The sequence below is a fragment of the Rhinolophus sinicus genome, chromosome 16, assembly GCF_057876585.1.
Source record: "Rhinolophus sinicus isolate RSI-liver-muscle chromosome 16, RSI-T2T, whole genome shotgun sequence".
In the NCBI taxonomy this organism is placed as follows: Eukaryota; Metazoa; Chordata; class Mammalia; order Chiroptera; family Rhinolophidae; genus Rhinolophus; species Rhinolophus sinicus.
This window is the reverse complement of record NC_142516.1, coordinates 53,682,928-53,707,946: the sequence shown is the minus strand read 5'-3', so window position 1 is coordinate 53,707,946 and position 25,019 is coordinate 53,682,928. Positions and strand designations below refer to the sequence as shown.

Here is a 25,019-nt window from a genome sequence, read left to right as displayed (position 1 = left end):
ATCTGAGATCAGAACTTTCTGAATGGAAGGAGATCGACGTGTGTGGAAAGCCTTCCAAGAGGAAGATTCTGCCCACAAAAGTCCAATGTTGCCTAGGAGCACAAACAATGAGTGTGGGATGGGATGTGGGAAATCATGCACTCTACCTCTCACTTCCCAAAACACTTCCCTTTCTACTATCTTCTACATTCTTTCCTTTCACTTCCTCTCTTCCTACTTTTCTGCACCATGTTTTCCTTCAACCTATGCCACTAAGCTATCATTAGTATCGTTAGTCATTTCCAGAGTCAATCTGGCAACATTAAAAATAGGGTTTTACACTTAATTTTTTAATTACAATGTAGTAAAATTCACCCTTTAATGTTTAGACTTCTATACTCATAGATTTTGACCACGAAATGCAGTCATGGAACCTCCACTACAATCAAGCTATACTACAGTTCCACCAGCACAAAAAAAATTCCCTTGTGTCCCTCTGTAATCCACACGCCACCCAGGCCAATCTCTGCACTAAACGGGTGTCTGTCCTCATAGGTTTGTTTTTTTCCAGAAGCCATCTGAGTCGAGCTTCTTTCACTTAGCATGATGCATTTAAGGTTTTCCACATAGATGGTATCAGGAGTTTGTTCCTTCTTAGTAGCAGTCTTACATTATGTGAATGTATCATGGTTTGTTAATTCATTCACCAACTGCAAAACAATGGGTTGTTTCCAGATTTGGTCATTATTAATAAAACCACTATACATATCACGTACAGGTTTTTGTGTGATCATAAAATTTTCATTTCTCTTAGATAAATTTGTAGGCCTGGGATTGCTGGAAGGCATGGTAACTTGTGTATTTCACTTAATAAGACACTGCTAGACTGTTTTACAACGTGCTGTAGCATTTTGCAATCCCACCAGCAGCATGGGAGAGAGTTCCTGTTGCTATACATTTGGTATTGTCAGTTCTGTTGATTTAACTATTCCATAGATATGTACCGTGTTTCCCTGAAAATAAGACCTAGCAGGACATCAGGTATAATGTGTCTTTTGGAGCAAAAATTAATATAAGACCCAGTATTATATATTATATATTGTATTAATTATATCCAGTCTTATATTATATTGTATTATATAAGACCCGGTATTATATTATACTATATTGTATATTATATTAAAGACCCGGTCTTATAGTAAAATAAGACCGAGTCTTATATGAAGTTTTGCTCCAAAAGACGCATTAGAGTTGATTGTCCAGCTAGGTCTTATTTTCAGGGAAACACAGTGGCAGCATTGCACTGTGGTTTTACTTGCTTTTACATAGTGGATAATGATATTAAGTATCTTGTCATGTGCTTAGGTGCTATCATATTTGCCTTCTGATAAAGAGTAGATCAAATTTTTGCACAATTTTTATAGGGTTGTTTTATGTTGAGTGTCAAGAGTTCTTTTTACTTCTACATATGCTGTAAACCACAATACATTACCACGATTTTTGTTTCACCTTCCTTTTAACCATTTCTACAGAACTACACTTCCCTGCAATAAAATAGCTATAAATATGATAAAATTATATAGAACTATGCACACGTGTTGTACCAATGTCATTTTCCTGGTTTTGATATTGTAAGATAGCTCTATCAGAGGTAACCAAAGGGGAACAATGGGTGAAGGGCACACAAGAATCTCTCTCCTACCTTCTCAACTTCCTCTGAATCTGTAATTATTTAAAAATCAACATTTTTTTAAGTTAAATAAACATTTGGGAACTTTACTAGTATTTAATTATTTGTAATATTTTATGTATGAAAAAATGTGTTCCAAGTGAAAAAAGTAAACTTAAAAACAAACTTCATATCATTGATTTACAAATTGCAGTCTACTTATACATTGTTGTTATTTTAATATCGTTTTATTATAATGGTATTACCAACATAGCATAATCATAATAACAATAAGAAGAAACAGTTATTGAGCACTTAACGATGATTAGGCACGGGATGAAAGACTCCACATGCCTTATCTTACTTGATACAACAATGATAGAAGGTACTATTATTGTGATTCTGATTTTATAAATCCTTACTGAGAATGTAAAGAGTGAAGAGCTTCAGATAGAAACTGGGGAAACATAAACATTCAAGAGAGACAGTGGAAGAAGAACATGCAAAGAAACCTGAGATCCAGTAGCCAAAGAGAGAGAAGGGACACCAACAGAGAGCTGTCATTAAAATCAAAGACAGACTTCCAAGGAGGATGACATATCCACAAATAATTGGTATATGGCCGAACTGAGATGTAAACCCAGGTTGCCAGGCCCCAAAACTCATACTCTTTATTATTACTTATTATTATTTATTATTATTCAAATGTTTTTACACTTGCAGCAAATGACACATTTGAAGACTAGTCAGCACTAGCTTTAGTGCAATTCAGGTGATTAAATTTTATTTAAAAAAAAAAAAAACTTTTAAAATGCAGCCTGAAAAATTTCTAAGTGAGATAAGTACTTGAAATGTTTTAAGTGCTGGTAGGTTCATAGTAAGCAAAGGAAAGGAAAAACGCAACTAACCTTAAAAGAAAGTGGGTGATATTTTTATAAAACAGATTTACATATTATGTGTCTGAATAGCATACATAGTATGTAGTACGTGATTGAAGCACACTCTTACTTATAACACAGTATGGTAAAATGCCGTATCCTTCCAAGCTGTTTTCTCCATAGAAAAGCGAAAAAAATCATTAGTCCAATATGTTAAATGTGATCACTTCCGTGGAGCGGCATGGAGCTAGACATGACTTTCATTTGTATTTTAACTAAATTTGTATTTAAAAAAATTTTTTGATGACAAATCGACATTATTTTTGTAACTAAAACAGTGTATCATTGAAAATAAAATTAAAAAATAAGGACCAAGAGCCTTATGTGATCTACATATTAAAATTCTAACAAGAAATAAACAAGTCAAAGTTCGAAAGTACACTTGAGCCTTCTCTGCGGTGGAGATGCCCTGTGCCTGGCGTGTCTCTGGCTGATAACCAGGCCTCGGAGCGTGGCCTGTCATTTTCTCAACATGTCTGGGAGAAATAGAACGTGATTAAGAACGAACACATCACTCCTGCTTGTTTGCTTTCCCCAGTGCAGGTGGGCTGTCATCCTCTGCACGCACAGCAAGCTGAGGTTAAAAGGCTGTCATTCCTTTATCTATGCGGAATGTACATTGAGGTAGTGTTATGTGCCATAGCCATAGGGCAAAGCTCCCCAAATCAGCATGTGGCAAAGAGCACAGAACAGTAAGACTGTCACAGACAGGAAATCGAGACGCAATAGTTCTAAGGCCATCATTAAGATAAACAGAGTTTTGAAATTAAATGGTGATTGCCCCCTGTCAAATTGAGAAGCCTGAACATGCACATATATTAACTGCTGGGCCTGCCAGGAAAAGGAGTGATTTTCTTGTTGCTGGCATCTTCATTTTCTAATTATAAAAAAGGATTCTTAGAGAAATGGTACCTAAGAGAAGTATTTAAACTTTCTTGTTTCTAAAAACATTTGGGCTACCGATCTCCTTTTAATTCTAAGTTGACCTGCCAACTAATGTGTTCTGTAATGTTCTCATCATTATTTGAAAAATATTTATGAAGAGCTTTGAGAAACATAAGAAAGAGATAATACCAAAGGATAATTATCTCTGGAGGCTTCTTCCTAGAGACATTTTAAAGCACATTTCTGCAGCAGTACTGAGTTTATGCCTTTCACTGTGTACTAGAAAAGAAATAACAACATAATCCCTCAATTCTTTAAAAACAAAATAAAGAACTTCAAGACACTGTGGTATTTGAAACAGTACACATTATGAAGAATGTTTCATTTGAATGTTGCATTGTTCATAAGGTTCTATGTTGTGAACTATGAACAACTTGAAATTTTATGTTAATAATATACCATTTAAAAAATTTTGTTTTTATAGATGTTTATTATTTCTAAAATGATCTCAAACTAATTTCATCATTTCTGAAAAATGCATACTTTAATATTTTAATCTATTTGTTCGAAATTATTGATATTAGATAAATATCCTGACGTTAGGAAACAGAAATGTTCACTACATCTCTGTAAAGAAACGCTTTAGAAGAAGAATGCCTTAATCTAGGTCTTCCCTTCTGACTTTCAAAACTACCAAAAGAAAAATGACATCCTTAGAAGTTCTATATCTAAATCCTTCCAGAACGTAATCTCCATGAGAAGAATGACCCTCTCCATCTCGTGCCCCATCACTGGGCACCAAACACTGTGATCAGCTCCAAAAATATTTGTTCAATAAAAGATTAATAAATGAATGAAAGAAATGCTCTTGATTCCACAATTTTCCTCTAAACCTTTAAAGTATCAACAAGCTAGAATCCCCAAATTATGTAATGAAAGATGATTATGTTACATTTCAAATATATGCTTTGTGGTAGAAATTATTCTAAGTAGATCCCCACAATACTAAAGAAAGCTTGTACTCTTCCAAAATCAACATCCGTCAAATATGAAGCTATGACATCACTAAAGTAAGGAAAAGACAACTGAATGGATCAGTGGATTATGATTTGGTTGTGTGTGTGTGTGTGTGTGTTTTAACTACAGTGGCTGACTTATTACATTTCACACCACTTAGAGTTTTTAGAATTAAGTATGGGTCAACAATGACTAAACACATCAACAAGTGACATTCATTGAAATAAATCATACCAAATGGCCAGCATATTATAAGCTGCTGTGACACTACCACTGCTTTCATAAATAAAAAATGAGAATTAAACTTTCATAGTAAAATATTTCACCAGACTAGATTGCAAATTTTGACACAGTCAATTTATCATTGTAAAAATCAGATGAGGCTCAGTCGACTCTGCTCAGAAAGCTCATTAGTCTATTAAAATTATACCTTTGCCAGGATATCATGATTCTTTTACTGAAAAATATCTGCTATTTACTGAAAATATTTCACAACATTTTTTTCTTTGTGCATAGAAAATAAGTGTTTAAAACTGATGAATTTTTAAATCAATAAGGAGTAATAGATGGCTCTAGGAGAAAAATTTGAAAGTTTTAATTAACCTTATGCACTATTCCTCTAATGAAAAGTGGTCAATTTATTTGACTACTTTTTCACTTATCTAAAGTAAAATACTTGGTTTCTAAAGAAAGATGGAATGTATTTTATATTCCAAACAGGAAAAATCCGCAATTTAAAATTTTATCTTAAAGGTGGTTTGATCTAAAAAACTATTAGTGAAAAGACGATTTTTAACCAAAATTAAACTGAAATTAAAACTCAAAACAATTCTGAAATGAATAACTTTTTATGGGTTCGTGCAATCCCTTGTGCTTCTTAACTACACATCCTGTTTCATACGTAGCCACACATCTTAGCGACAATATCCCAGTGTAGACTATGTTTTCACTGGTTACAGGACACATTTCCTCATGAGGACACTGGAATTTTCTTCTTGCTCATCTTTTTGCGAAACAAACTATTTCATCTCTATAGGTTTTGTTTTCATTTTCCATGTATTTCATTTCTTTACTCTAAGACAGAACATAAACGAAACTCCCAGGGCTGACACTGTCTTACCTATTACACTTACCAGTATTCTCACGAACCAAATTCTCATCCAGACAAAGCGCAGCTGTTCACTGCCCCTGAAATACTGACCAGCAACAGTAACTGGACATCACACAGCTCCAGCCCTAACAACAGGGGAGCAAGCTGCTATACATCTACACAGCCACCAGAAGTAGGATTTGGCACATCTCTCTCCTGAGCCACACAGATGGACAACAAGGACCTCAGATTAAATATGTCCAAAATGTACTTCCCCGTGCATGGGACGACACTCCCCCAGGTGCTTGTGGCAGAACCCCAGCTCCTCCACACCTAGTCTGAGCCACACTGCCTCTGATCAGTTAGCTTTTCTGTCTCCTGGTTCACGCCCAAATCACTTTCACATGGTTATCAAAACTGCCCCCTCTGCCTCCAGTGCTGCTCACTCGAGTCATTGTCCCCAACACAAGCAGAATACCCTTCTGAAATACAAATCTGATCATACTATTCCACTTCTTATCGGGCATTAACGTTCTCCCGTCTGTTCAGAATAAAGTACAAAATCCTCTAAAGCAACAAAATCCTCTAAAGCAGCACCGTCCAGAAGAAATACATTGGAGTCACACAATGTAATTTTTAATTTTCCAAGAGGGGAGAATGGGAAGTTACTGTTCGATGAGTATAAAGAGTTTCAGTTTGGAAAAATGAAAAAGTTCTGGAGATAGAGGGGTGTGAAGGGTGCTCAACAATGTGAATATACTTAATGCCACTGAACTAACTATACACCTAAATATTAAAATGAAAATTTTTTTGTTAAACATATTTTACACAATAAAAAAAGAAACAGGTGAAATTAATTTTAATAATATCTTATTTAACTCAACAAATCCAAAATATTGTCATTTTAACATGTAACCAATATAAAAACTGTTAATGAGCTATTTTACATTCTCTTTTGCATACTAAGTTTTTGAAATGTGGTATGTACACTTACAGCACATCTTAATTTGAACATGAAATTTTCAAGTGTATGAAATGTGAAACGTAGACCTATCAAAATCATAGTTGTGTTTCATGTGTTTATGCTGCTTTAGTTTTAAATTTTAGCTTATTTTAAATAAAATTTGAAGTTCAGTTCTTCAGTAACACTAACCACATTCCAACTGCTCAATAGCTGTAAGTGGCCAGTGGCTACCATACTGGACACACAAGTTCTAGGTCATCTGAGGATCCTCTTCTCCAGACTCATCTTTCCCTTTTCATACTTCATGCTCCAGCTCTACTGAAATTTAATTTCATAGACCTTCCAATTCTCTCCCACTTGCAGGCTACTGAGCATACTGGTATTCGCCTGACCCCGTCTCCAGCTAGCTCTTCTCATCTTTCAGGCCTCGTATTAGGCATTATTAGGTACTCCTCCTTCCAGGATGCTTTTCTACACTCCATATACCACCAACCCTCATACCTCTTATCTACTTAGGTCCTTCACTGTATTCTGGATTTTTGTGGTAACAGACCTTTTCATACTGCTTTGCGACTGCTTGTCTAATTTTCAGTAACTTCCATTATTCTATAGTATCTATAAAAGCAAAAATAAAGCACATTTATCACCTAACCACATAGCCAATCCTAAAGAGATATTTATTGAACAAATGAATGAATGAACAGAGGAGAAAACACCAAGAACCTACTCCCTCCTGATAAATATTTATCTGCTCTGGTCCTGACTGGCAAAAAGACAGCTTATTTATGCAGCAAGGGATTGCTTCATTCGCTATAAGCAATGATGAAGTTGGAAGGCAACTACATGCCAGGCTTTTCACTTGCTCACTGCATCTTCACAGCCACCCCAGTTTACAGATAAGGCTCAGAGAGGTTAATCTGCAAGGCCAAATCTGCCTAGGAGGAGGACACAGGACTCAAAACAGTCTTACGAGAGACTGCACACTCAATCTCAGTGCAACAGAGGCTAAGAATCATGTGATCCAAAGGGTAATCCAGACAAATGCAGAAAACCTTAGATTTTAAATCAATAAATCCAAACTGTGGCTGTCTAAAACTGCGCTGGTACCGTTTTTCCACGAAAATAAGACCTAGCCGGACAATCAACTCTAATGCTCTTTTGGAGCAAAACTTAATATAAGACCCGGTCTTGTTTTACTATAATATAAGACCCAGTATAATAATGTAATGTAATGTAATGCAATATAATATAATGTAATATAATATAATATAGCATAATATCCGGTCATATAATATAATATAATATGATATAATACCGGGTCTTATATTAATTTTTGCTCCAAAAGACGCAGTAGAGCTGATTGTTCGGCTAGGTCTTATTTTTGGGGAAACAGGGTACCTGCATCTATGAGCTCATGTTAGAAAATGACATCACTAAATTGTGAGAATATGCCTAAAATATACCACAATGACTCATGGTAAATTAATTACAAGTAAGAAAAGATTCTCACTTTGTACAAAAAGCATTTTATAATTTTTTGTTGCTTTTTAAAACACACTTCTGAGGTAATAAATAACCTAATTTACACTAAAATATTAGAAAAACAAATAACAATGAGTCCACTGTTTTACAGTAATGACTATACCTTTTGAAAATTCTAATCTCTCAATTGTCAATCACTGTTGACCAAGCAAAACCCTAGAGATTGTTTAGAGCCGCCGGCAGCTGCCTTGGTTTGGCATGTGTTTGTTGGTACTGACCCAGTCAATGTAGGAGTGAAAGGGGTGACCCCAGCTCGGAAACCCTGGCCCCAGCTCAGGAACCCTGGCCCCAGCCCACTCACTGAATTAAAAGATCCATCAGTAATCACACAGACAAGATCAGAAAAAATGGACCATTCAGCATTGCAAGCTAAAAAATAAGATAAAACAACACTCTTTAATCATGAATTATCTGAAGTTCTACTTATCTGTCTAATAATGTGTTTAAAATTAGTCCTCAGGAAAAATGAGTTCAAAACTAAAAATTTAAAGGCTCCAATCAATTTCCTTTTGCCTCACAGTTTTCTTTCAGCAGATAAAGAAAAATCCATAGTAACAAGATAACATTTCATGCATTTACACATTTTCTCCTATAGACATCTACAGCCTTCAGAAAGTATATTACTTGTAGTCATGCCCATCTGACATTTTCCATTTTACTCAAAAGATTTTATGGTTTGGTATTACAGCAATATACAAATTTGACAGCTTGCAATAGGATCTAGTCCCTGTAGCAAATCATTCTGACAGTTAAGTACTATACAGCTACTAAATGTACATTTTTTGTACACTACACTTACTTAAAAATCTTACAAAGTTGGGGACATGTGTGTGTTGAAGTCCCGAAGAATGTTCTTAATGATACTGTAAATTTTAAACTGGACTTATTAAATAATAGGGCCCTATATACCATACCACAATTATCTCATTTGTAGTATTGCTTATTTATTCTTCCTTCAGTAGTTGACTATTAAAAAGCAAATTTTTCCTCAACTGCATTTAAACACTAAACTTGCTTATCGTTGTCAATGTTTATTATTCTCTTAGAATTCCTCTTTGCCTTTAAAAATAACTGAAGATGTGAATAAATCAGCACATGAGTTAATGTGGGATATAATGACTTTTTTGATTGCCTTTACAACACTACTTTTTTCTTTTAAAGTGATGAAAGATAATCAATATGTCTTTACATTTCCCAAAATGCATTAACAGAGGCCCTGTGATTCCTCTAGAAAGAAAGTGAAGTTGCTCTCTAACGCTGCTGTAACATTAACTAAATAGGACTCAGAGTGATCGTACAGCACGGGAGGCAGACCCCATCTCTATCTCTCAGTAATTCCATCTTTAGTATTCAGTACATCTGATAACATAAGCCAGTTAGCAAGAGAACAAGGGCCTTCTTCTAAGAAATAGGAAGGCTGAATGTATTTTCCCTTCTTGATTCAACTCTTCAGATGGAATACCACAGTGAAACCACTCTATTTTCAGAATTGATGTACCTTTCAAAACTATAATCTTTGGCTTTCAAGTTCACTATTATTTGCCTTTAGGTACAAATTTTAAAGTGTACAGAGGCTTCTAAGAAGAATAGTTGGTCTCAGCCAGATACTAAAAGGCTTGTAGCTCAGTCATCATTGCAGTGTAAATTCCTTTTCAAAATAATGTTCTTCACTCAGAGAACACTTGTGCCTGTGCTTGGTTCACTTGTCAAATACAAATCAGATGGAGGTCATCGAATGCCTGGGGGCAACTTCAGCTATTCCAAAATTCATTTCTCTCTCTATTTGGTTGTAGAAATAGGATTTCAAATGTAAAAATCCTAGGAATGTCTATAGACTTAGAAACCAGAGGCACTGTACTATGCCACTGTGAGGATGGATGTGTGGTCAGTGAACACCATCAAGTTTTTATGCCATAACAGCAATCAAGATAGACATCACTTGCTTTAATACCTGCAATTTAATATTTAAATATCCTTACAACACTTCTACTTGAGACTTTTCCTTCCAAACAGGAAGAATGTTTAAAACTAATGACAGCATTTAGGTCTGCTGCAGTTTTCCAAGATTTCTTAGACTGCACAAACTTGTCTTGCTATTTTACTTATATAAATTCCATAGATCTTGAAGGTCCAAGATGGCAGATTAGGTAAACGCTATGCCTACTGCCTCCCAGATCACACCAAAATTGCAAATAAATTATAGAACAATCCTTAAGAATCATCCGAAGGCTAGCTGAACAGAACCCCTATAACTAAGAATATAAAGAACAGGCCACATCAAGACTGGTAGGAGGAAGAGAGACACAAAATGGGCTGATCCCAAACCCACAGATAGTGGCTGAACACCTACTGAACCTCAGCTGGCAGAGGTCTCCCTGGAAGAGGGAGGGATCCTAGTCCCACACCGGGCTTTCCAGCCCAGGGGTCCTGTACTAGGAAGAGGAGTTCCCACAAGATCTGGCAGTGAAAATCAGCAAGGACTCTTTTTGTCCATCCCGGTGAGACAGAAGGCAGCTGGAAATCCAGATGCCCTCTTAAAGAGCCCGCACACAGACTCGCTTACAAACACTCACCTGGTCTCCGGTGAAGGGATGGCAACTCAAGAGGCACCAGAGATGTACTGGGAAAGACTGAGCTATGTGGCTTCCAGGTGAGAGCTGGGCGACAGGAGTCACTGTCGCTGTGTGAAGCCTGCCTCACATGTAGCCTACAGGAGGGTGCCATCTTTTCTATGTTGAACTCTCCTCCAAAAAGCCAAATCTGAGAGCTCATTGGTCTGGTAAAATCCACGCGCATGCACCACCTTGGTGATGCCCTGAGTCCCTGCCCTGCATTACTAGTACTATATCACCAGAGGCACTCCTGGCTCCTGGATGCCAGTTCTGCCCCACAAGCTGTGGAAGCCTTTAATAGCAGTGCACAGTCTACAGCAGCCCAGGGAACTTTTGGGGGTGGGCAGTGAGCCACAACCTATGCTACAGCCACTCATGGGCAGCTCTCGGGAACCTGCAGGCCTGAGGCGAATGGTGGCTGGCCACGGTGTTCTCAGAGCATTTTTGCGAAATGGTCACAGGGCTGGCACTGGTGCAAGAACCGAAACTGCATTAACTTTATAAAAACCACTGCCCACACCCCCTAACTCCCTGGAATACTGCCCCGCCAACGTAGTACTGCATTGCCAAGGGCACTCTCAGCTCCTGGGTGGCTGGACCCAGCCCACAACTGTGGAAGCCTTTTACAACAATGGACGGCCTGGAGAACTTTTGGTGGTAGGTAATGAGCCACAATTTGAGACACAGCCTCTCTTGGACAGCTCTTGGGGATTTGTGGGCCCAAGGCAAGTGGTGGCTGGCTGCAGTGTTCTCAGAGCGTTTTGTAAAGTGGTCACAGGCCAGGCACTGACACAAGAACTGACTCTGCTTTAACCTTGTAAAAACAACTGGCCATGCCTCGTGACTCCCTGGGACGCCCCACCCACCCAACTAGAGCTGCATGGCCAGAGACAATCTCAACACAGGCTCAACCAGCCTGGTCTGTATATCTAAGGAAGCTCTTTTAATGGCTGAGACTTAGGGGCAGCCAGCAGGTGGCAACAGGCCTAGGGGGCCCTGGGCCTTTTGCTAAGCTGCTCTAGGCATCAGTATTTGATGGCAGCTGGACTCAGTTCACAGCAAGGCCAAACCCACATGCCTCCAGGTCCAGCACAGGCAGCAGCCAACCACATATAGCTTTGAACCTCTTACCAGGTAGCCATGGGCTGGTTACAGGTAAGGCTGAAACTGACCTGCACAGGACACCCTCCAAGAGGCACCAGAAACAACACACTCAGAGGTCAGTGCAGACCACACGAGAGCACAACCTGGTTAGCCCCACAAGCAACACACCCAAAGGGTAGTCTCAACAGGCACAAGAGCCTACAGGATAAATCCCTGTCTGAGGGGTCAGCCCCCACACAGCAGTTCACATACTGTGGGACTAGCCAATCCTAACAGTCAGTCAGCCTGGGATGCAATCCTACCCACTGATGCACCAAAAGCTATCAAGGCTCAACTACAACAGAAGAACACACTCAAGAGACACTCCTGGAACGCATATATAAGAGACCAGGGATACTGCGCCACTGGACCACCCAGGACACATACTACATAAGACCACCCAGCAAAGACTGAGTGACGTAGGAGATCTACCTAATAATGTATTGAAGCAAACACAGGGAGGCAGCCAGAATGAGAAAACCAAGAAACATGTCCCAAATAAAAGAATAGGAGAAACCTCCATAAACAGAACTAAATGAAATGGAGGTAACAACCTACCAGAGACAGAGTTTAAAACACTGGTTATAAGAATACTTAAAGAATTAGTGAGAATTTCAACAGAGACAGTAAGCATAAAGAAATATATAGAAACCATAAAAAAAGAATCAGTCAGAAATAAAGAATAAAATAACTGAAATGAAAATTACACTAGAAGAAATCAACAACAGATTTGATGAATCAGAGGATAAAATCAGCAATTTAGAAGACAAGGTAGCAGAAAACACCCAACTGGAACACACACACACACACACACACACACACACACACAAAGAGCGAGTTTAAGGGATGTTTGGGATAGTATCAAGTGTAAAAACATTCACATCATACTGTGTTTCCCCGAAAATAAGACCTAGCGGACAATCAGCAATCAGCTCTAATGCATCTTTTAGAGCAAAAATTAATATAAGACCCGGTCTTATTTTACTATAAGACCCGGTCTATAATTAATATAACATAATAATATAATATAATATAATATAATATAATATAATATAATATAATATAATATAATATAATATAATACTAGGACTTATATTAATTTTCGCTCCAAAAGACACATTAGAGCTGACTGTTGGGTTATTTTCAGGGAAACAGGGTAGGAGTACCAGAAGGAGAAGAGAGGGCACAAGAGATCAAAAAACCTATTTGAAGGAATAATGACTGAAAACTTCCCTAAACTAGCGAAGGAAATAGACATATAAACCCAGGAAGTGCAGAGAGTCCCACACAAGATGAACCGAAACAAGCCCACAAAGGTTAAAAACAAAGAGAGAATCCTAAAAGCAGCAAGAGAAAGACATCTAGTTACTTACAAGGGAGCTCCCGTAAGACTATCAACTGATTTCTCAACAGAAGCTTTCCAGGCCAGAGGGAGTGGCGGAAATATTCAAAGTGATGAAAAACAAGGGCTTATAACCAACACAACTCTTATCTGGCAAGGCTATCATTGAAAATTGAAGGAGAAATAAAGAGCTTTCCAGACAAGAAAAAGCTAAAGGAATTCATTACCACCGAGCCAGTATTACAAAAAACGTTCAAAGAACTCCTTTAAGCAGAAGAAAGGAGAAAGCAAATAAATTAAGATAAAAAATATGAGTAAAATGGCAATAACTATGTACCTATAAATTAATCACTTTAAATGTAAATGGTGTAAATGCTCCAATCAAAAGACATAGAGCAGCTGAATGGATAACAAAACAAGATCCATGCATATGTTGTCTATATCGAAAGATACACACACAGAATGAAAGTAATTAAAGGAATGGAAAAAGATATTTAACACAAATGGAAATGAGCAGAAAAACTGGGGTAGCAATACTTATATCAGACAAAACAGACTTTAAAAATTAAGACTATAAGTGACAAAAAAGGACCTTACTTAATAATGAAGGGATCGATCCAACAAAAGCTTAGTAAACATTTATTCACCCAACATAGGAGTACCTAAATATATAAAGCAAATATTGACTGACATAAAGGCAGAGATCAAGAGCAGCACAATCATAGTAGGGGCCTTTAACACCCTGCTGATACCAATGGACAGATACTCCAGACAGAAAATCAATAAGGAAACAGTGGCCTTTAATGACACATTAGACTAGATGGATTTCATTGATATTTTTAGAGCATTTCACCCCAAAGCAGCAGAATATACATTCTTTTCAAGTGCACATAGAACATTTTTCAAGATAGACCACTTATTAGGCCACCAAATAAGTCTCAATAAATTTAAGAAAACTGAAATCATATCAAGTGTCTTCTTTGACCACAAATGGTATGAAACTAGAAATCAATTACAAGAAAAAAACTGAAAAACACACAAACACATGGAGGCTAAATATCATGCTACTAAATAATAAATGGGTCAACAATTAGATCAAGGAAGAAAGTAAAGATACCTTGAGAAAAACAAAAATAAGAACACAATGAACCAAAATCTGTAGGACATAGCGAAAGCAGACCTAAAAGGGAATTTCATAGCAAGGCAGGCCTACCTAAAGACAGTAGAAAAATCTCAGTCTAATTTTACATATAAGGAAAAAGAATAGCAAACAAAGCCCGAAGTGAGTACAAGGAAGGAAATAATAAAGGTCAGAGCAGAAATAAATGAAATAAAGGCTAAAAAAACAATACAAATGATCAATGAAAGCAAGCACGGGTTTTTTGAAAAGACAAACAAAATTGACAAACTTTTAACCAGACTCATCAAGAAAAAAAGAAAGAGAACCCAAATAAATAAAAGCAGAACTGAAAGAGGAAAAGTAACAATGAACACCATTGAAACACAAAAAAAATTAAGGAAATACTACAAGTAACTATGTGCCAACAAATTGGACAATCTGGAAGAAATTGATAAATTCCTAGAAGCATACAATCTTCCAAGGCTCAATGAAGAAGAAACAGAAAATCTGAACAGACCAATTACTACTAACGAAATCAAATCAACAAGCTCCCAACAAACAAAAGTCCTGGACCAGATAGCTTCACAGATGAATTTTACCAAATATTCAAAAAAGAATTAACACCTGTTCTTCTCAAACTATTCCAAAAAAATTGAAGAGGAGACAGGCTTCCAACCTCATTCTACAAGGCCACCATTACCCTGATTCCAAAACCAGACAAAGACATTACAAAAAAATAAATCTACAGCCCAATATCCCTAATGAACATAGGTGCAAAAATTCTCAACAAAATATTAGTACACCAAATTCAGCAATACATTAAAAAGATCACACTCCACTATCAAGTGGGATTCATTCCTGGTATGCAAGGGTGGTTCAATATCCACAAATCAATTAATGTGATATACCACATAACCAAAATGAAAGGTAAAAATCATATGATCGTATTATGCTAAGTGAAATAGTCAGAATGAGAAAGACAAATACCATATGATCTCACTTATATGTGGAATCTAAAGAACAGAATAAATGAACAAACAAAACAGAAATACACTTATATATACAGAGAACAAACTGATGGTTGTTAGATGGGGGAGGGTTTGGGGGGATGGGTGAGAAAGGTGAAGGGATTAGGAAGTACAAATTGGTAGTCACAAAATAGTCACAGGGATGTGAAATACAGTATGGGGAATATAGTCAATAATGCTGTAAAAATTATGTATGGTGTCAGATGTGTACTAGATTTATCAGGGGGATCACTTCATAGATTATATAAATGCTTAACCATTGCATCGTACACCCGCAACTAATATAAAATAATATTGAATGTCAAACATAATTTAAACATATATATACGTGTATATATATATATATATATATATATATATATATATATATATATACATGTAGTCACGTGATATAAAGTACAACATAGGGAATAGAGACAATGGTATTGGAACAGCTATGTACAGTATCAGATGTATAGTAGACTTGTTGAGGTTATCACTTTGTAAGGTGTGTAAATGTCTTAATTATTATGTTGTTTTGTACACCTGAAACTAATAAAAAATAAATAAATTCTATAGATTTTTAATTTAATCTTCAAAAAGTGATCAATGTATGTAATAGACATTCTGGTAACAAATACCACAACTTCAGGCTGTTTTAGTCCTCTAGCTTCTGTGTGATCATATTATAAAGATTATGCTTGCCATCTCTAATTCCTGTCCTTAATTCTTCTCCTGATAATTTTTACCTGTATTTTTTTCCAATTGTGAAAAGCACAAACAGACATTCTAACCGCATGTGTGTTTTGTATCTCTCTACTTCCTTTTTTTTGTGTTCTCATCTTCAAATAATTGTGCTCCTCTTTCAGAGATTCAGTTATGACCATGGCCAACCAATCATAGTAGTAGAGAAAACAGAACAGAAGGGAAAAAGAAAAGGAAATGACTGAGTAAATTCTAAAATCTGTATCATGTGGGGGCAATTGTTTTGTTTTCATCCTTGGGCACACTAAACATCTGAGATCCAAACAAACCCCTGGGCTGGTTATCCGTGAGCACACCATTCAAGTGGGAGGTAGGAAATGTCCTCAGCATCCTACCAGGTGCCAATGTCACATGTTTTCTGGATAAATGGAGAGGTATTAAAGGATATGGGGAAGGCACTGGAAATGACAGACATTGTCACAAGGACAATTATTCCTGTATTGAAAAGTCATTCAGAAGCAAAGAAGTTCATTCTAAATGAGCAGATAAGAAAAATACTAAGTAATCTGGAATATGCATTCATAATCTGAAGAATGCCTAAACTGACAGAGAATATGGTTCTCCCTTTTGGATATTACTTTGGATATAGCCTATTCAGCGATTTCTTTCCTATGAAAGGATGGCTCTGCTTAATAACCTGGTGCTTTTAGATGGCAACCTGTAGCATTTTTAGATGAGGCGGCAATTACTTTAATAACCCCTGAGATAATTACTCTACACAAAGCTGAATCTTATTAAACAAAAAAAAAAGGAAAGAACAAACTAAGACCACTGTAGCCAAACATTTTTGTTTAGTTTTTAAAACTACATTTTGTTTAGTTTTTAAAAAATAAGGAATTTTATTAAAATATTTCAAATTGTCAGCAACGTGAATAAAATAAAATACAGTATCTTGAAAATAAGTCTAGTCTCATCATGGCTGTCCATTTAGTTATCTGATGAGTAGAGGCCACACTAATGCTATTACCAAACAAGGTGGCTGCATGAGATAAAGGTTCTCAAAGCACACACTATTTTAGGATCAACATAATCCACGAAAGAGCACGGAAACTGTTGTTTTCCATTTGCTGTCTCTTCTTTTTTTAATAGTCATTATAAGAAGGAAAATCTGCTAAAGTCAACAAATCCTTTCTTACATCCTCAACAAAAATCTTTCTACACAAATAATTATACAGAGGGGTATTTCAAAAGCTGCAAGTTGAACTTATGAATAAATAAAAGGCAAACAACAATATTACCAAAATGTTCAAATACTTCTGCATAAATTCCAGTATTTCATGTTCTAGAAAGATTGCTAATAATGAGCATTTTTTTAAATACACAGCTTTCATACTTCAGAAGACATTTTGAACTCATGTATGCCTCAGTTATTCTTTAAGCCTGTTGCAGTTACTGGCTTTTCTAATGTTGGTGAGTACTTGTACAGAAAAACACTAACTTGCCCCAAAGGAAATCCGCTCTTTTTAGATGACTAAATGAAATCTGAACTAAAAACTTGCCCTCTGGAATTCAGCACTTTAGAATGCACAGCACGCAGTCTTTTCCCTGCTTTGCTGCTATCGTTTGGGCTACAGCACCCCAGCATGCATATCACTCTCTTTCTCCCCTATCCCCCAACCCCCACCCCCTCTCACTCACATACACCCTACAAGTGTGGGCAGGGCTCTGATTAGGCACTTGCTAAGAGGTGGTTTAAGGGCAAGGACATGAGAAAATGGTACAGCAGCACCACCTAGCGTGAATGGGAGAGAGGCTCAAAGTTCCCACCCCCACCCCACGTTGCTGCTTTAGGATGAGCAAATTTGTTTTGCCTACATCAAGTCACTCTAGTTTTCAATCCACAACTGACTAGAGTTTCCAAGATCAGAACTCTCAGACAACAGGGCAAGTGCTGCATGGGTGAGCAGCATGCACAGAGCTGTGCATGCATTTATCACCACGACTTTTAAAGGGAAACAATAAAAAGGCACACACAATTTTGGTATTGTCTGATCAAAGCTTCCAGCCACAATAATTTTAAGCCAGAAGCACAAATAATAAACAACAATGTGCTGCCTTTTAATTATTCCATAAATATTTACTCAGTAGTTACCATATGTGTGTACACACACACACACACACACACACACCCCACAAAGTTTTAACCTTTATGAAACTTTGTTAGTATTCATGGTGGTTCAATTTCTATAAGAATAAATGTTAAAATATTAAATCAGATTATATAATACAGTAGAAAATATGCACATATGTTGCCGAATTCTATTACTTTATTGACAAATAAGAAATTTGAAAATTTTGCCAAAAAAGTCTCTGGGATGTTTTTAAAACCAATTAAGAATTTCTGTTCTCTTAGTCTCCACCTTATTTCTTTCAACCAAGATATTCTCTGTCTAAATACGACAAACATGAAAAATTTCTCTTTATATGTATGTCTTCCCTGCAGACCAGTGGTTCTCAAATGGGAGTGATTTTGCCTCCCAGGGATATCTGGCATTGTATGTTTGTTCAAGAATGCGCAATCTATAATACACATGACAGTCACCCCAACAAAGAATTATCTTGTCTAAAAGGTCAACAGTGCCAAGTTGAAAAACCCCAATCTAGACTATAGGAGTTAAGAGACAAGAGCAATGTCTTACTCAAAAATGTACACTAAGTATTTGGCAAGGTAAGGTAGTAATTGCTTGGTGAGATAAACTGAAACTGACATCTGAGTCCTGATATCCCCCATCTGTGTAAACAAAAAGGTGGGTAGACAGTAGAACATCCAGGGTGGGTGGAAAGTAGAGCATCCAGAAAAAGGTTGGCTACAGCTCCAGAAAAAGACTGAAACTGACACTGGAAGACACATACATTCACTAAATAAACAGTAAAATAATTTGCCTAGACGTATGTTGGCCTGGGTGAAATACCGCACAAAACTACTCTGACTTCTGGCTGGCCATGCTCTTCTTAAAGTACTTAAACTTCAAAACAATGCTAGTGTCAGAAAGTATACTTGACTGTACATACAGGGCAGAGCATCCTATTCTCTGGAAAGGTGCACTCTACCCCACGCCGATCACCAAAGGATACTGTTTAAGACCAGGGCACAGATGCCCTATAGGAGATTCACAAGGGTGATGTCTTCTTGAGGATTCTTGGTGAAAAAGTTATCTAGACTTCTGGCTACTGCCCCCTTTCAAACAATTATAGCATTTTTGAATGATTATTTTTCTCCAAAATGAAGTTTCTCCTTTTATTTTCCCACTTAAATTAACCACTATGAACATTTTGATAAGTATCAGTCTAAGAAATTCTCCATGCAGTGAAAAAGAGGAAGGGATTAAGATGTACAAATTGCCAGTTATAAAAACAGTCACAGGGATATAAAGTACAGCATAGGGAATATAGTCAATAATATTGCAATAACTATGTATGGTGTCAGATGGGTACTAGACTTATCAGGGTGATCACTTCGTAAGTTATATAACTATCTAACCACTATGTTGTACACTTGAAACTAATATAATATTGTATGTCAACTGTAACTGAAAAAAATTATAAGAAAGAAAAAGAAAATAGTAACCTGGCAGACTCCATCTAATCCAAGTATATAATATCATTAGTAATAAATTATATTTATATCATGTTACCCTGATACGATATGATGAGAAGGACACTTCATCTCCGTGGTATGCCTCCTAAAACACATACCTCAGTCTAATCATGACAAAATATCAGACAATTCCTAATTGAGGGCTATTCTACAACATACCTGACCAAAATTGTTAAGGTCATGAAAAACAAGGAAAGAATGACAAACTGTCACAGATTTGAGGATGCTAAGGATATATAACAACTAAACCCAATGTGGCATGCTAGATAAGATCTTGGAACACATAAAAAAGACATTAGCGGAAAAATTAAAGAAAGCCAAATAAATTCTCTAGTTTAGTTAGTAGGAATTACCAATGTTGATTTCTCAGTTTTGACAAATTTACTACGCTTATGTAAAGAGCTAACATTATAACATTAATGAAAGCAGGATGAAGAATATACAGTAACTCTGTAAATCTAAAAGTATTTCAAAATAAAGTTAAAAAATTAAAAAAGGAAATTCTCCAAGCATGTAAAATTACATTAAAAACAGAATAAAATCTGATCTACAGCCTGCAATTTTCACCCAAATATGTGTCATGGACATCTATATGTCAACAAACAGCTCTACATTGACATTTGAAATAGACTTTAGGTGATCTTAAATTCAGTCAAGGAGTACTCTTGTAAAGGTACCAATTGTTTAAGGATGGCAAACATTCCATAAGGAATATGTGACATACACAATCAAGGTGAAACATAGCATTGTGAAAAAAACAATAAGCTTTGCCACTTTCCCATGTAATCATCAGACTTCAAATTTCTAGATACAACTTCCTGAATGGCATTGAAATGATCCATGCTGTCCCTTCCTGCTTCTCCCTAAAAACCCATTTGGGACTGGTGTGAATAACAATACATCATTAAGGAAACATTCATGGACAACAGGAGCCAGGATATAGGTCCTTAAAGGGAAGCACCAGGAGCAGTGACCACTCATTCTGAGAGGCATTGAAATAGATAACAGAAGTCATCTTTCAGAAGAGAGAACCAAAGGTGATTATTAAATGTAGTGTCTGAATTTTTGCAAATAAATATTACTTATAAATCAGAAAAAAATGTAAGATATCTGTTAGTATTTGCCACGCTAAATATTAAATTCTTTGACATAGTGAACTCAATATTTTTTAAAATTCTGCCTGGTAGTCCTAATTCTAGAAAATGTTTTTTGTTTATTTCTTATCGGTGTGTTGTTGTTTTTTAAATTGGTGACCAAAATATAAGATTTCAAGCTTTCCTTTGGAAGTCCAGGAGCCCAAGAATTTCACTCTCTTAGGAGAGTCACTGTGAGCTTTAAAGGGCCGTTTAAATGGCCCATTCATTTCTGTCTCATTCACAATACTTCCATTATCACATCCTGAACATCCTGGTCTCAAGACACATATCTGCCAAGAGCAATCATCAGCTCCATAAAGGGCCACATATTTTCTAGCAATGTGAAATACTTGATGGAGCTGTAATGGGAAATAAGGGTTCACTGTCCCTTCCGTGAGAAGGAAAGACAACAGACTAGATTCCAAGTATTCCCAGCTCCTCGTTGGGGAAAAGACTAGTAACAAAACACATAATAGGCAGGTAGAGAGTTAAAGCTAAAGTGCCTGAAACATTCCATAGTGGAAAGACCTCAAGTTAAAAATAACAAGAACCAAAGAAGTTGTAGGGTATTAAAGTCCATGTGTAAGACACGCTCCAGTATTTTAAGGTCATTCAATTTAACTTTAGGGAAAATTCTCATTAAATATGAACTATACGGGCCTAATGACCTGTTGGCTCACAATTTCGTCAAACTCCAAGGTTATTTCAATGTTGAGGACATTAAAGGCCTAGCTTTTCAATGAAAAGTACTCTCAACAATGACAGCCAGTGGGAAGATTTTTATGAAAGTTTCTAAACAGGTCAGAAGATCATCGGCCAAAGAGTTTGGCAAATTAAGTGACTGGTATCTATTTGTAAGTAAATCCCTTCGTAGTAATAATAGTTTCTGTATTTCTCTGCAAGTCTCTTGGTGAAGAGATGATGAAATCAGGTTAGATGTATTTTGCTAAATCAAGACCAACCAAAGAGAGGCAAGAGACAGGGAAACTAAAGTTAAATAGCGATAGATAGCTCAGATTCATTTCTTAAAAACCTCACCAAATAGCCTATAGTTTGAAAATTCACAGTAATCCAGGAATGTAGTATTCCTTTGCCTTATTTCAAACAGAATTTGAGGACGATTATAAACATACTTATAATACAACAGGAAAAGAGTATGTATAGATAAGTAAACTTAAGCTAAAGGGAGAAAAGGGTAGAATAAAAAAAACGAAGCTAAGAGAAAAATTATCTTGGGAATGTGTGTATTAATAGAAATATTCAGAACTTGAAATTAATACTATTTTATGAGGTAAAAAAGAAGCTTTGCCACTCACCAATTTTAACCTCTGTAAAGGTATTTTGCCTACATCTATCTGTGTCCTTTCTGGGACATTAGTGAATCGAACTTCTGGGACCGCGACGGCGCACATGACATGGGCCCACCTACAGGAAAGGAGACATTAAACATAAACAAGAGTTCCCTAAACTTACATACCTCGTACTTCAATCAGGTGATACAATTCTCACAGATGAGAAACACACAGATGAGAAAGAAAGCTGAACACCTAAGTCCATCACAAACAGACTACTCTTTGAATTTTAAACCTATTAGATGATACCTAGATGGATTCAATACCACAGCTGCCCACCTCTGTGACATGAAAAACTAGGTGAAGACCAAGGACTCGATCCTACCAATATATGTAGTTTTCTACACTTGATCGACAAAATACTAAAATGTAGGCTTGCTATTCCATTTGATGCTGAAATACAGAGGTGTTTAATACACGTAAGCTAATTAATATGTGACAAAAGATTAGTTCAATTAACAAAAGGTATGAACTGGGCACTGTATATAATCTTTTTATATAATACAAATATCACAAAGCAAACTAGAACAAATTGCGAAAGTTTTCTAAAAGAACTAATACTGATTAAGTAATTAAATTGTCATTGCAATCCTACTATAATCAAAGGAACCTAGAGATAAGGAGAAATGAAATTTAGCTTGTTCCTTTGTTTCCTACTTAAACCTTAGTATTTCCTTTCAAATTCTGAATTACTCCAGAAAAATCACAACATCCCCATTAACACTATCAAGTTTCTCATAAATATTATGCCCCAAACAAATAAAAGACTCTTGAGGTTTAAAAAGATCCTAAAAGACTATCACATCCATCAACCTATTTTTAAGTCAAATATTTGTTTCACTCAAACAACCTAAGACTCCATCCTGCCTGTAAAGACCACAGGAAGAGAAAACAAGTATCAACCCCATTGTGGCATTCTTTCATATCTAACTACTGTGATTCTACAGCAAACATGTTTCTTTTTGTCCAAGCTCAAGAGTAGGAAGAGAAGTTCTTATCACTTCTGTCATCTCATAGTCATCTCATAGTCTCATGACCTGTGCAACATCCTAGAACTAGGCAATACTTTTTAGCATAGTGCCAATCACATTTACTAAGACTGTGAAAGTGGAAGATCCCAAATTAAGCAAAAATAGTTTCTTGGACTAAACTTTATCAACACAGGAATGGTAAATGACTTTATTCTTCCTGATAAGCAATCAGAAACACGTGCAATGCACATAATTACGCAAACTCCATCATTACATTACACCCAGGGTCCCAAGTCCAGTGCCTGTGGGGCCAGGCAGGATGGAAACAAATAAATGTGAGCTGGTAAATAATGGAAACCTGGGGTGCGCGTGCCCATATAGGCCAGGTTATCTCTCACCCTGTTAATGCCATAGAGAGATGCATAATCATTTTTCAAGTAAAGATGAAAAATCTAGATTTTAATCCAAAAACCTCTCAACTTTTAAAACTTGGATCAAATTTATAAAATGATGGGTCGGTCAAATAAAAACATCTTGGTTCTGAATTTGGCCTTCAAGTGCCAGCTTCAAACCTCTGCCTAAACCATTTCTACATGTTGCAATTTTCACAGGAGCCTATAAAATGCTTTGGCCCCATTTTAAATATTAAAATTGAGTCATGAAAATAAAATTCATGCAAAAATATATTTCAACAACCGCCATAAAAACCAAATTACCTTTCTTTACGTTCACTTACGATTCTTCTTTCAAAACTCTTTTCATATTCTCCAACTGTCCCCTTTAAATCTTAAAATCAGTGTTTTCTCCCTGTGTTTCTATTTTAGTACGTACACATTCTTGTTAATTTGCTGGTGTTAAAAATAAATGGTTTTGTTTTAATGTTATGACCATGATTGATTTTATTTCTCGGAAGATAACAGCTTTCTCTGTTTTCAGGCATACACTATTTTTATTAGACTAATAGGATCCATCATATTAAACACTAGGATTCCAGTGGCACCTAGATGAGATGGGCTGCCTTCATTTAAAAAATTGTTAGTAAAAGGGGGGTTATTTTCACGGTGTCAAAGACATAGAACAGAAGCAGGACTTAGAACCCTTTGTTCAGATGAGGTGAATGTAGTGGCAGTAACGGTCTCTGAATACAAGCATAGAGAATGTAGTGGCAGTAACGGTCTCTGAATACAAGCATAGAATCCCAACCTCGGACCTGGACAGCACAAACCTTGGAACAATGTGCAATGAGAGGTAATGCAAACTGCTACCCAGAGGCACAACCACTCTAGAGAGGAGAAGGAAACAATGAGATTCAACACATTAACCTATTACTTACTTATTGTCCTTGGTTTCCTTCAGAGCACCCCCTCTCAGATTGCAGAGACAGCATTCCTAGGGGAGAAAAAACACCACACCATTACCAGACACATAAAATAAAAACCATTAGTATTTATCCAAATATTCCCAAAAATTCTAATTTTTTATTTTAAAATGAAAACCATCAAGAATTTCATGAAGGCCTACCTCTGAGCAGTTTAATAAGGGATGTACTTTCACCTTCCCAACTCACCTTTTCCTTTCCCTTACTGAATTCCTCAGAGATAGGCCTTCTTAAAAAAAAAAAAATAAGTGTGTGCATATATATCCCCTAGAGGAAACCATCATTACCCTGGTATCATGTTCAACTGCCACTTTGGAGGAAAGCTGTGACACAGAGAACTTGGTAGTCTGGAGAGGTATGAACTAGAATTCTAGAACAGAGAATATGACTGGGTTCTTTTGTGCTCTGGGAATCCACTCAGGTATACACAATGGCTGAAAAACTGAGAACTGGCAGACTTTGTTCTGATATCGGGATAAGCAGGAAGCTCTTTTTAAAAGATGTGGCTAGA

General features: G+C 36.5%; 1 protein-coding gene across 6 annotated transcripts in view; it reads right to left on the bottom strand.

Moving 5' to 3' along the window:
- KDM4C (lysine demethylase 4C) overlaps positions 1–25,019 on the bottom strand; it is a 383,956-nt gene that overhangs the window by 90,923 nt on the left and 268,014 nt on the right. For all 6 annotated transcript variants that reach the window (XM_088793095.1, XM_019727138.3, XM_088793096.1 and 3 more), the window contains 2 exons: positions 24,464–24,519; positions 22,124–22,232 (listed from right to left, as the gene is read on the bottom strand). In XM_088793095.1, coding sequence (XP_088649221.1) covers positions 22,124–22,232; positions 24,464–24,519 — 165 coding nt within the window. The remainder of the gene's footprint in view (positions 1–22,123; positions 22,233–24,463; positions 24,520–25,019) is intronic.